The sequence below is a fragment of the Podarcis vaucheri genome, assembly GCF_965113315.1.
Source record: "Podarcis vaucheri genome assembly, chromosome: 3".
NCBI lineage: Eukaryota > Metazoa > Chordata > Lepidosauria > Squamata > Lacertidae > Podarcis > Podarcis vaucheri.
Window position 1 is genome coordinate 87,807,392 of NC_138761.1, and position 13,956 is coordinate 87,821,347.

At 41.6% G+C, this 13,956-nt stretch overlaps 1 protein-coding gene across 5 annotated transcripts in view; it reads left to right on the top strand.

Annotated features, from left to right (window-relative positions):
- ASRGL1 (asparaginase and isoaspartyl peptidase 1) overlaps positions 1–11,682 on the top strand; it is an 85,106-nt gene extending 73,424 nt beyond the window's left edge. For 4 of the 5 annotated variants that reach the window (XM_082218376.1, XM_082218375.1, XM_082218374.1 and 1 more), the window contains exon 7: positions 1,401–3,324. In XM_082218376.1, coding sequence (XP_082074502.1) covers positions 1,401–1,630 — 230 coding nt within the window. In that variant the 3' untranslated portion in view covers positions 1,631–3,324. Of the gene's footprint in view, positions 1–1,400; positions 3,325–11,432 lie in introns of those variants that run through there. The other variant, XM_082218377.1, reaches the window with a different exon arrangement.
- The last annotated feature ends 2,274 nt before the right edge of the window (positions 11,683–13,956 follow it).

Genomic DNA, 13,956 nt, shown 5'->3' on the forward strand with positions numbered 1-13,956 from the left:
AATTATATCATAAATCCTGGTGATAAAGATTATCAATGTCCTTTGAATTTTTTTCTTGCCAATTTACCAACAACTAAAACAAATCCGGCAGGAAGGTAAACAGTGTTTCCGTGCGCTGCTCTGCTTCGCCAGAAGCGGCTTAGTTATGCTGGCCACATGACCCGGAAGCTGTACGCCGGCTCCCTCGGCCAATAAAGCGAGATGAGCTCAGCAACCTCAGAGTCCTCCGTGACTGGACCTAATGGTCAGGGGTCCCTTTACCTTTAAAACAAATCCATATATAGGAGACACACATTTGAGGGCCGGACAAAATACAGAATGGTTTCTGTGTTGTTGTGCCCCCGTGATACAGTTAGGCCCATCAGTTGTATCTATCACCTTTTATTTCCCTTTCTTTTTAGCAAAGGAAAGAAATAGAAAGTCATTTGTGGTATTCTGTCAATCATTAGAACAGCTGGCTAATGGAACTCAGTTGTAGAAAGGCTGTGGAATCTTCTTCATTTTAAGGTATTTAGTAAGAGCTGAAGGAATGATTCTCAGGAATAGCAAGGTATAGTGAACATAGCTAGAATTTGGACTAAGGGGCCATAAACTACAGTGGTGCCCCGCAAGACGAACGCCTCGCAAGACGGAAAACCCGCTAGACGAAAGGGTTTTCCGTTTTGGAGGCGCTTCGCAAAACGAATTTCCCTATGGGGTTGCTTCGCAAGACGAAAAAATCTTGCGCGCCCCCGCGGTTTTTTTTCGCTCCCCTCCTTTTCCTAAGCCGCCTATCAGCTGTTCCGCTGAAAAACCCGCTTAACAGCTGATCACGGAAAGCCGCTAGACCGCTGTAGCGCTAATCAATGGGCTTGCTTCGCAAGACGAAAAAACCGCTAGACGACAAGAATCGCGGAACGGATTCTTTTCGTCTTGCGAGGCACCACTGTATCTGGCTTTGATTCGGTAAGTTGGTGTACTATTCGCAAAGAGAGTTTTGCAATGTCTTGTTGGAGAGGGGTCAGGAATTCTCTGATACTTCTTTATTGACTGTTGGGATCTAAAAGGTTTCTTAGAGTTACACAAGGGGATTTGGTTATCTCTGTAGAATTCCCCCCCACACACACACAAAAACAACAACACAGTTTTAACCTGTGTTTGAAACACTTGTTTCAAAAGAAGGTTGGTAGGCCACTGTTTGAGTAAAAAACAAACCTAATGACCTCTTATACTCATGGAGCTACTCACGTACTTTTGGGATCATGCCCACCATGTTTAAGAGATATTATATGGATGAATTGTAGCTGCTGCAAAAGCCTGTTATTGGCTAATCTGGAAAGATTCAAGGCCACCCTTTCAGCCTGAATTGGTTTTGCTCAAAATTATTTAATTTCTGACGTGTTTTTGAACTCCCCCCCCAGGAAAATCACCAGGAGATGCTGCTGACTCTGCCCTAGATTGCATGAAAACTAGAGTCGGGGGATTGGGTGGTGTCATTGTGATCAGCAATTCAGGAGACTGGGCTGCACGATGCTCCACCCAGGAGATGTCCTGGGCTACAGTCAAGGATGACCAACTGCACTATGGCATTCATGCTGGGGAGTGGCACACACAACCTGCCGAAGAAGCTATTAGCTCCCTGGGATGCTAAGCAGAAGTGAAGGAAGTGGAAGTAACGCAGCACGATCAAGATTATAGACCTTTGTCGGAAGCTGAATCTGTTGTCCCCTTTCTGAAAGGACCTTCTCACCAAATATCAGTTCAGATATTCACAATGCTGGTCTTTTTGCAGCCAAGCTAAAATCTAGAAGGAGACATAGTGGGCTTAAGGATGGCTTATGTGAGCATATATAAGATATCCAAAGGTTTGGTTTCTTAGTCACACAACTGAATTGCAGAAAGTCACTATGCACATCTTCAGTGGGGTGTATTTGATGAGATATGTAGTCTTCACAATGGCCATTATATTGAAGGCAGCTTCTCCTATAATGTGATAATTCTTGGAAACCAGTGTCCATGATAGACCAAATGTAGTCTGGTGCCCCAGATCACACTTTCGCTTTTATCTTATGTGCCCATGTCACAGTCCTCTGTATCCCTCCATCATGCCTCCCTTGAACTGCTCACCTGGGCCTGCTCACACCTCGCCTGTCTCTGTCTCTGTCCTCTGGATCTCTCCTGAGCCTGTGTGGTGTAGTGGTTAAGAGCAGTAGACTCATAATCTAGTGAACCGGGTTCGCGTCCCCGCTCCTCCACATGCAGCTGCTGGGTGACCTTGGGCCAGTCACACTTCTCTGAAGTCTCTCAGCCTTACTCACCTCACAGAGTGTTTGTTGTGGGGGAGGAAGGGAAAGGAGATTGTTAGCCGCTTTGAGACTCCTTAGGGTAGTGATAAAGCGAGATGTCAAATCCAAAGACTTTGTCGTCGTCTTCTTCTCTCCTACTCCTACCCACCTTTCCTGGGCCACTTGCCTAGGTCATTATGCTGCCCATCTTCCAATTCCCTGGCTTAGACCTGCATCTCCATCCTCTGGATCCCTTCTACTCGCTTTGCCTTGGCCGTCCACACTGCTGCTTGTAGTGCCACCTGTCTGTGGTGAAGTAAACTGCAGCATGATAACAACCCTGTGGTTTTATATACTGGAGGGAAAATCTTAGAATCTTGGAAGGGACCTTGAGGATCATCTAGTTCCACACTCTGTTCATTTCAGGAGCATTTGTTATGTAAACTTTGAGAAGAACTGGGATGATCACAACCATAGGTTACTCCCAAATGCTGTAACTGAAATATTAAGAAATTTGCTTACATTGTTTTCCTACTTACAATCAGTACAGAAAAGAAATTAGGGACATAATAATTCTCATGTTTAGGGAAACATGCAAAAGAATTCAAAGTTTTGTTTTGAGATAGCAGACTTTCATTTGATTGTATGACAAGTCAAAGGCCAAGTCAAATAATATGATAGGTGTCTTTCTTAAAGTAGTATATTAATTGTAAGAATAAGCTGCTGTGCATAAAGTTGCACTAGTGTTAATATGGTAATATGTTTTTTGAGGTACTTATAGTACCGAAATAGAAATTTACAGAGTGAAATGTATTTTCTCATGATAATACTTACAAGGAAGATGCTTCATTTTTAGATAAGATATTTGTAATTTTATCCCTTGCTTTTCCTTTTATTCTTTTCATGCTAATGTAATTCAATAATTTAAGTCTTATTTAGATATTGACTTGATCCCATACCACGTTTTCCATCTGGGAAATAATCAGTGCTGTGTTGATGCACAACATGTTCTTATGAAAATAAATGCCAATAAAATCTAGTACAGTGTATTTTAAAAGTATGCATGCTTTATGGCTCAAGTGTATTGTTTAGCTAATCAAATTTCCATTAAATGACACACACACATGCATTTTCTTTCAGAACATCAAGAGTAGATTCAAGTTTATTGTTGATAAGCCTTTCACGGAAGCAAAAACAATACTGTGATTTTAAAATATTGAATATTTACAGCACATGACTGGAGTACTCCTTTTATCTGTGAAATATCAACAGCCATTTCTTTAAGTAGCAGATTCCCCCTTCCCACTCTATTAAAATAATCATTTTTAAAATTAAGGCAATTATTTTAATTGTAGAATCTGTGGTGTAACAGTTCATACCTTTAACAAGATATCCTCATAGTGGGAGAACATACCTTTCCTTGCCTTTGGATTTGTTCAACTTTGAGAGGCACCATTTTAACATAATATGAGTTGGGGGGCTGCTTCTAAATTGCACTAGAACAAATAAACACGATACCTCTAATTGGGGAGGTGCCTCTGCCGTGCCTTTCAAGAACCAGCCCTGTCAGACTTGCGTCACATCTCCCAAACAGTCACATCCTCCCTAGTGACAATGCCTAATGAATTCCTAGGACAGGCCATTCCTTACATTCATTTAACTTGGCAGTCATCCAGCGTGGTTGCTGTTGTGACTTCTTGGCCTGACTTGCTGATCCAGGGGGGGTGGGGGGTGGCATGCATTCCCTCCCTGCAAAAGTTCAGCTTCCTGTCTATCCACATAGTTCAGACCACAGTACACAAAATATCTGCATGCCCCCTCCCTTGGGACACTTGCCTTTTCTTGCCCTTGTTTCCTTCTTTATCGGCCCCCTTCCTTTTCCCAGCAACTTGCTTTTAAACCTTGGAAATATTGCAAAAGCAGTTTCTGATCTGGCACGCTGGTGTGGGCGGGTGAGTTCCATATTGCTGGGTCTTGCTGCATTCTTTAGTCAATGTTCCATGGCAGAATGCCATTTCACTCATGGTTTAGAAAATAAAACATTGCATAAGAGGTTGATTTTTTCCCTTAAATTTCCCACTAGCCAATATATAGATGGAGGGAAATCTTCACAAAATAATTAAGGGGAGAAAAATGTATTTCTGATTCCCTCTGCCCTGCTCACACACCCTCCCCTCCCCAGTTTTCACATGTCTTGGCTCTGCCTCTTTGCTGCTGGATTCTGTACTATTGTCAGATTTTTGCCTTTTAAGACTTAAGAGACTTAGGATATCACCATGATTTGCTTTGGAGTCTCAGGCTTTGGGATCGAAGACTTGGTAACCCTGTTCATGAGTGAATTCGCAAGATACTTCAATTTTGTTTGATTTATATGACATAAATTTCAGTGGGTGGTTAATTAATAAATAATTCCTGGTGTGACTCAGATTGTACTGCTGTTCACACAACATCACAACAGGTACAAAGGTAAGGAAAAGAGGAGAGGAGGGGAAATCCTATACATGTTTTTGGACATACCTAATGAGTTCCCTGGTGTTCTGTAGTTCCTAAATCTATTGGCAGGAGGATTAGGAACTGACTTGACTCAATAAGCATCCTAGGATTACCCTTTCTGCTGAACTTTCTGGATTCAAACTGTATTTGATTGCATTGCAGATCCCTCTTTCACTCACTCTCTTCAAAGGTCCCATTTTTTTTGCACTTACCAATGAATTATCAGCGCCTTGCTGTGTTGTAAATAAAATGTGTGCATCAGTTCTCGAGCTCACACTTCTGACCCTTTATCTCTACGGCTTCACTTAGAGTTTAAACCATGTAATGCATTGTAGCATGCAGCTCATTAAGTACTTGGGTGCACTCAGACATAAAGAGCATTGCCCATTATGCATGCCTGGCAACATAGCAAGCTATCTGCTTAGCAACACCGACCCTCACAGAACCCGTTGTTCCAGTGTGGAGGACCTTGCTGTATATTTTGCATAATTCCAGTTTAATTGGAATAGTTATGGTGTGGCGTATGAACTAAAGCACAGCCAGTGGTCATCCTCCATTACTTGGTGGCAATGGATCATTTAGCCTTTGTGTTTGTTGTGCATTCATGACATCATCTGTTTATGGCCCAAAGTAAACAGCAGATTTTATTGCTGTTTTAATATTTTCAGTGGTGGGCTGGATTAGGGCCAGCAAATGTGAGTCTGAATCTGGGCAAGATGGAGGCCCTGAGGGTGGGTGGCTCCTAAGTCTGGATCATTGGTCAATTGCCTGCTTTGGACAAGGTCATACTTCCACTGAAGGATCGGCCTTATAGTCTAGGGGTGCTCCTAGATCCAACTCTGTTGCTAGAGGCCCAGGTGACCTCAATGGCTATGAGCTTCCACTGGTAAAACAGCTGCGGCAATTTTTGGACTGGGATAACCTGATTACCGACAATCATGCACTGGTAACCTCCAGATTGGATTACTGCCATGTGCTGCCTGTGGGGTGGCCCTTGATGTTGGTCTGGAAGCTGTAGCTAGCGCACTGGGGCAGGCTATATTGCTCCTATGTGTTGCACCCCTACTACAGATTTCCATCAGCTGCCAATTAGCTACTGGGCTAAATCAGCTAGGAATCTTGCCCTTAGCGTGGTAGATGTAATCTTCGGAATTCCCTTCTATTACGTAATAGACCTTTCTCTTCCATCATGCCTTTTAAGTGGATATATTTATTCCAGTCCGCATCTGCATTGGAACTATTTTAAACGTTTTATATACGGAATTGTTTTTAATTGTTTTTACTTTTTTGTTTTGTTTCATAGATGTAACTGTTTTGTTTTTATAATTGTATGTTTTATTGTTATAACCTCTCATGCAGGCATAGGCAAACTCGGCCCTCCAGATGTTTTGGGACTACAACTCCCATAATCCCTGACCACTGGTCCTGTTAGCTAGGGATGGTGAGAGTTGTAGTCCCAAAACATCTGGAGGGCCGAGTTTGCCTATGCCTGCTCTCATGGGACCCTATGGTAAAGGGCAGATAAAAAATAAAATCTAATAAAATCAATCAATAATGAAAACCAAAGCTATACCTCAGCATCTCCTATGTTGCTAGAGGAAATAATTGGATCTTTGCAGAAAGCTAAAGTCATTACAGTATCTTGCAACCTTTCAACAAACATGTAGAAACTGGATGTTCAGAATCTTAGAAACTAATGAACTAGGGAGTTACAGTGTTCCCTTTAACTCAATCAATGGAAAGTTGCTTTAGCATCTATAGGTAGTATTTCTTTAGGTTTAAAATTGAGATTGATTCCACAAATATTGATGTTCTGAGCATATTGGATCCCACAGCACCTTCATAGGAAGGAATTGGCTAGTTCAAATAGATGACAGGACTGAGACAATAAATGGGTGAAGCCTCCCTTTAGGACTATATCAACTCAAACTAGAAGACAAATACTTGCACTTGGATAGGAGTGGTATTTAACTCTGAGAAGAGTCTCACTCATTTTTAAAACATCTGTGGCAACCTGTTTGAAGGGCTGCTGATTTGGGCACTTACCACCATATGCGGTGGAGTCATCAAAAGGTGCAAACATTATGGGTTGCGATGTTCTCAAGAAATGGAAACCATTACCAAGCAGTCCATAGGTATGTTAACCCACTTAGCGTTATTGACATTTATGTGGCTAATGCAGGCCTAAACTGCAAAGAATTGAATGGGCCACTTTTTAATGGCAGCACCTGTAGTGAAAACCCTGGCCTGAAAAACACTAGAAGGAATTTATTTAGACAAATGGTAGGGACAGGTATGGCAAATGGTCATCCTGGAAAAGCTGAACCATGTTATGAAGGTGTCTTGAGGGCAAAGTAAACCTGAGAAATACTGGGTGGTTGGGCAACTTTATTGTGTCCACAAATCATAGGGAACATAGGCAGCCATTTTGCCTTTTTTGCCTTTTGTTCTGTTTATGAAATGGATAAGTAATGAAAACGCTGCAAAACAATTGCAAAACTTTAACACTGGTTTGGAGTGAATCGGAGAATGTTGGATTTCTGGGTGTTAACTGGTTTGATGTACCAATTACTCTGTTTGGGTAGGTGCTGCAAAATGTGGGGGTCGCACTGCAAAACACTGCAAAAGGACTGCAAAACATTGGCGTTGGTTTGGAGAGGATCCCAGATTTCAAGGTTCATAGTTGATGAAGCTGTATGGCAGTATGTATTTGCCTTGAGTGAACAATACTGACTTCAAAATAACCTGTTTCCATAGTATGGGGAACACAGAATGTGTCTTTTGAATGAGGAACTTTAACTTTTATTTCTCAGTGTCTCTCCAAACTAGAAAACAATGGGAAAGAGAGAGGAATGGTTGCCATTGCCCTAATTTTCGTGTGTGTGTGTGTGTGTGTGTGTGTGTGTGTGTTTGTAAATTCCTCCCTTGGGCCTTCAGAATGACATTTGACTGCATGAAATATATGCATAAATGCTGAATTAGCATTTGTAAAAAAGGATTTGTAAAAGGAGCCTCTGGAAACATCTACATTTCAAACTAAGATAGACAGTGGCAGAATTGTTGAAGAAGCTATTGCATTGTAATCATCTGCTAATTAAGAATAGTCACAAAACAGCTATGATTTCCATTTATTTAACAGCTTGAGACTAACTTCTTGCTAGCTTCAATTGGAACAATGTGTAAGTAAAAAATGGTGACTGTTCATTTGTTTCATAAACAGGTTGAACAGTAGTGTGTGTGTGTGGTTGTGGTTGTTGTTTTTATGAAAAAAAAAACCTTGAAACAAAAACCCTGCTACATGCAGTAGCTCTACGTTTGTTTGTCTGAGAGCCAAAGGCATACTGAATTTGTGACCACCCGAAAAGAAGTTTCCTTAGCAATTACAGGCATGTGAAAGTCAAAGCTTCCTTTCCTCCTCATGTGACCTTTTCCCCAACCAGTTCAATAGCAATGAATTCCAAGCACCCACGGCGTTCATGAATTGATAAACAATGCTTTGTCAAGTAGTCCAAGCATTTCTGCCTTCATTACTGTGAAATTAGAGTTTTATTCTCTCTCCTACACCCTTCCAGACTCTTAACATGGTCCACAAGCACATTTTCTTTTGAAATCAAATAGCACCAAGCATGCAAATATATGTGTGGGAAATGTCCAAGCAAAATAGGGCCTAAAAGTGCCAAACTGCTAGCTGGATTGCGCCTCTGCTATTTCTTATCAATCACCTGGCATGTGTTCCATCCTCTCCTGTGCAACATTCAAAGTCAACATAGGACTAAGCTGCTGGTGGAATCTGTTTTGTCTTGCCTATGCGAAGTGGATAGAGCACAGCTGGTGCTGCAGTCGCTTTGACCCCTGTGCTTGTAAGTAACAGACCTTACATACTCCACAGGGAAGAGGCGGTTGGTTGCTGAAGAAATAGCAGTAACTACGGTACTTTCAGGACAGCGTTTCTCCTCCTACAACAGCATTCATAGTTAAAGGGTTTCATGGTAGGACACTTGGGTCCTGCACTGCACTTCTTCGATTTAAATTTAACTTCTTTGCTTGAAAAGGCAACTCCAGTTCACAGATTAACAGAAACAAAATACAGGGTTGTGGGGGCAGTTTGGGGCTTTTATTGGAGATCCCTGCTAGATAGATATTTAGAGCTCAGGCCCCACTGCACTAGACATTTAAAGGAGTATCCTACCACTTTAAATGGACATGGATTCCCCTAGAGAATCCTAGGAGCTGTGGTGAATTAAGGCTGTTGAGACCCAGGCCACTAGGCTTTGTAATATTTAGTAAGCTGTGCTGGAGAATGGCGTATGAAATAAGGAGCGTAGTAATCACCTCCTGAGCTGTTTGCTTTACATGCAAGGTGTGCTACACTTTAAAAAGGTACCGTATTTTTCCGTGTATAAGATGATTTTTTTTTTTGCCTCCCAATAAAGTCAAAAATTGGGGGTCGTCTTATACATGGATGGTGAATGCACAGGGGCTCAGGTTCAGACTCTGGTGCAAGTAGCCTGGGCTTGGGTTCGAGCTCTGTCGCGGGCAGCCCAGGCTCAGGTTAGGCTTTAGGATTTACAGAAGCATTGGAGAATGGGATGGAGTCAGAGGAAGACCCTGCTGAGGTAAGGGCTGTCATATTCCAAAAAGTGAAAATCTGGACACAAAAGTTGTTGAGAACATGCTTGTATGTGTGAAGGATGACGTTGATGTGTTTTTTGTGCTGATAGTGCAGAATGACACGTCTATCTATCAATTGTAGAATTTAATAACATGCGACTCGTGTTCTTAATGGAGAAACATGCAACCCTCCTCTCTTCTGAGTCTGTATTACTAATATCTAAAGAAACAGCTCACACAAAGCAGCCTCTTTCCCTGTCACGTTTCTTTTAAAAGAGCTATTGTTAAAGTGCTTCATTCTGGAGTGCTTTGATTGTTGTGTTATGTACAGAACACTGTAATTAATTTAACAACAGGTCCTTTGAAGGTCAAATTGCCACTTTGAATATCAATGTGTCCAATGTACTGAATGCATCTAAGGGCACTCTTTATATCTTATATATATATATATATATATACTGGGTCACTTGTGGGGCAGTTGACCAGGGATATTCAGTTTTCTTAAATGAAGTTTTCATATTTCACAATGATTTGCAAAGGTAAATATATACATTTAGGAAGGCACAACAGTAGACATATTATGCTTTTGGATGACACAGAATAGAATACTTTCAAAATTAAAATCTGGCAGTGATCTACCCCCGTTTTTTAGGGGTTCGGGTCAAAGTTGTTTAATCGCTCAACTAAACAGTGCTGTGGAAGCATTTTGCCTCACAGCAATAACTCCATCTTCCGAGATCAAGAGAAAATCCAGGCAAGGGAGAGGGGTGGGGCCGGGTGCTCTTAGGCAAAAGCAAAGGAAAATGAGCCCACAATCGACTGCAACCTCCCGGGGATCAACCAGTCGATCCCGATCGACCTGTTGGACATCCCTGCCATAAGGAAACATGGACCCTGAGAAAGCATGCCTGGAATCCCTAAACTCTCACATTGCTCAGAGATTGGGGTGGCATGCAACAGTGCTCATCTTGGTATGATGTCAACATACTAAATATGTTTGTGTGTAGTACTTATCCCTTTTAATGGCACATAGTACTAATACGTACAATGCTTGTGTTTTGTTAAAATTTTGACAAGAAGTATAATCTCTGGCAGGAGTCCAGCCATTTTTTCCTGACCATAAGATCTCTGCTTTGCTGCTTTCTTGAATACAGAACTATGCTTGTCCAACTCATAGCCACAACAAAAACAGCTTCATTTCCAAAAGTCTGAAAGTTAGTATTTGTGTAAACAGAAATCTTGCATCAACTGTTTTAGTCCCATGAAAGTGGGAGACTATATATAGCATGTGACTTTGCTGATTAATATTTATATGCAAACATACTTTGCAAAACAGTACCAACATGACAGGAGACTGCTTCGTGTTAAAGACTACCAGTGGCAATATGCAAGCAATGTTTTTGAACTTAGTCCCAAGGTCACTTTTATGAACCTTGTTTTATCCCAAATGGGGTCTATGTGGACTATTTTTCCTCTCTGCTTTCATTTTAATTATGTAGCCACTCTTTTAAACAGTGACAATTGTTTCCTCTTAGTTATTTTGTCTGGCAGTATACCAGATATTGCCAGATATTCCAACTATCTACTGGAGAACTTTCAGAGTGTACTGTAAGCAGGTGTACTTAGTCCTCTTCAAATGAACACATAATAGATACAAGCACAAACCCAAGAGTGTTTGGAGTTCCAACAATGCATACAGGGATACAGACATATAATGTTTTTTTAAGGGTATTCTAATGTGGAAATAACCATAATCCAGTAGTCACCAGTTCTGCAAACATTTTTTTTTTTGGGGGGGGGAGGCTGGTAATTGTGGGAGTGCAAGTGTTCTGGAGATCAACCTGCAAAACTGAAGAAACTGATACTTTTCAAATACCATTCAGTGTCTTTTGCTCATTAGCAGTGTAATGTATGCAGTCTTAATTAAATCTATTCAAGCTTGCGTACTGAATCAGAACAAGAGTGTATTTCCTTTCCTGGCCTCCTACGCAGCAACTCTGATGCAACTTGTATGCCTGGTTTTTCAAAAGTCTTGTTTAACCACTTCTTTTCCCTTTGTTCCAGTTTTTCCTCACTGCACCATCGCTGTGAAACACTTAGCGGAGAATGAATTCTATTCACAAATCATGTATATATGCATGTGAGCTCAAGTCCACTGCCTACTTTGTATTTGGGTGGTGACTTTTGGTGGCAAATGTATCATCACCTCTTCATCTCGTTGCTGCAAAGAAAATAAGTAGCTTATGGCAGCAGATTTTATTAAGTAACAACTCATGTTAATTAAGGAAAGAATAAAGCTTCTTTGACATGGAAAGTTCCTTGCTGTCTGACTTACTAAAGGACAGGTCACTCCGCTGAATATTCTACCATTCTAATTTCTGCAACATAACTGTAATAATAAATGATGGTTACAAGCTTGGGAAACAACACATTCAATACTAACTTGTACTTAAAGAGTGTTGTACACAAGCTTTTACCTTAAAGCATTACTGATTACAAATAGAAACTCAGCGGTTGGTTCTGTGAACAACAATGTGCATGGATTCTGTCAAGTTGTTGAGGTTTACTATCATGGAAACAAATCCTATAGCTTTGGAAGACGGAAGTCAAGATCAAATAATGTGTATTCAGGCAACAGAGGTTTCAAAATGTTTGACAGTTTGGCCATATGAACCATTGTTCCACTTTCCTCTGTTGGTTTGACGTATTAAGGTACTACTAACACCCTCTTCACTCACAACGCCAGCCATATGGGTGCCACTTTCCCATAGTGCCCTCTCATGTAACTGAGATATGTTTATGACTGTTGCAATCATGTCGGTTTTCCCACACCGAATTAACATCCTATCAGGACAGTGGGTAATACCCACATGATCTGGACTGCCCACATTTGCTGGATCTACACACATACTACAGCCACAGAGAGAACCACAATGACCTGATTTGCACAAGAAACCAAACCATGTTTATTAAACAATGGTTTATCAAACCATGGTTTGCCTGAACTCTTTAATGTTTAATGCCAACCAACCACAACCTGAAGCTATGGTTTGCTGCTGGCTTGTGAACCTTGGTTTAACTATGGGTTGGTATTATGTGTGATTTTGGAACGCTTTGTTAACTATTTGTTTGGCCAGCCAGCCACAGATGCTTTCCAAGGTACAAAAGCATAAGGCAAGAGTACAGTAGTTGGAAAGCAAACCAAGCTTTGGAGATGCAAACCGTGGTTTGTTAACAGTATGTGCAATCCATGTCAATGGGTTAGCATGTTTTATGCAGCCAGGTGCATGAGGAGGGGCTCAATCTGTCTTAGCTATCTACTCCAGTTTGCTTGGAACCATAGTCAGTAGCAATTTGTACAGACTAATGTTGTCAAATGTTTATGCATGGAAGCTTGGTGCCTTTAACAACCATATGAAGGTTCATACCAACTACGTTCTCCTTCCCACAACTCCATATTATGCCATTTGTTATGCCCTCCCCTTAAAAAACAAGCAACACGTTTTCCCTATACAGTGAAGAGCCCGGTGAAAATATCTGGCTGTGTTTTTGTTTGTTTGTTTTAAAGAATAATTTAGTAAGTATACCCACTGTATATTTAGTTAAATTGTTTAGTGAACCACTCAGTGCCACAAAGGCACTCAGATTCTGCAAAACAGCATACCCAATATCCCCCAATATAAAAATATTTATTAGAATTTCAAGGGGTGGGAGTGGGGAAGGACATAAGTTGAATTACACAAGTAAAAATAAATAAATTAAACCCACACTCACTCAGATTTTGTCAGTTGGCCCCAGCGAATCATTATGCATTCCTTATTCTCCATTTGCCACAAAATTCCCAACTGTTCAGGACAGCTTTAATCAACCTACTACACAAAGTCCAGATTTAGGGGAAGCGGCTAATTTCTGTCTTGCACAACTAAGCACGTCTTTTAACTTTCTTCCTCGACCCTTATTCAACACCCTTTCCTCTACCCTTAAGAAGATAATAAGATCAAAGACCCGCGTAACAACATAAACGGGTTTCAGTAGGCACACATTCTGCCTGAAGCCAGACGTTCTTGCAGCTCCTCACCATCGTGTGCCGTATTACATTCCAGCCGTGTCCTTTATTCGCCCGCGCGCGCACCCACCCGCTCTGCCCACCGAAAGCACTTCCAAATAAATACCGCCACAACCAGCAACTAGTACGGCGGCGGCCGCCTTTCTCTCAGCCTCTTCCACAGCTGTTCGACCCTATTAGACCACCGCGGCTGGAAGAGTTCCGAATGGAACGAGAGGGGAAGAGGGAGCATTCTATTCCCTTTCCTACTGGTCCGTGGCGGCGGGACTCTCCGGGCTCCCGACGTTTCATTGGCTAACACGTTCCTCTTCTCCCCACCCTGGAGCTAATTGGTGGAGCTTGAGCGTGGAGAGGATGGAATCCCGGGTACGAGGCGTGCATATGCGTATGTGTGGAGGGCTCGGGGTGCAAAGCAGAAACTGACCCGCCCTGCTGGTCACCTGCAACAAACACATATATACACATACGCATATATGCATATTCTCTAACACACACACACATATGTGTCTGTTATATATATAT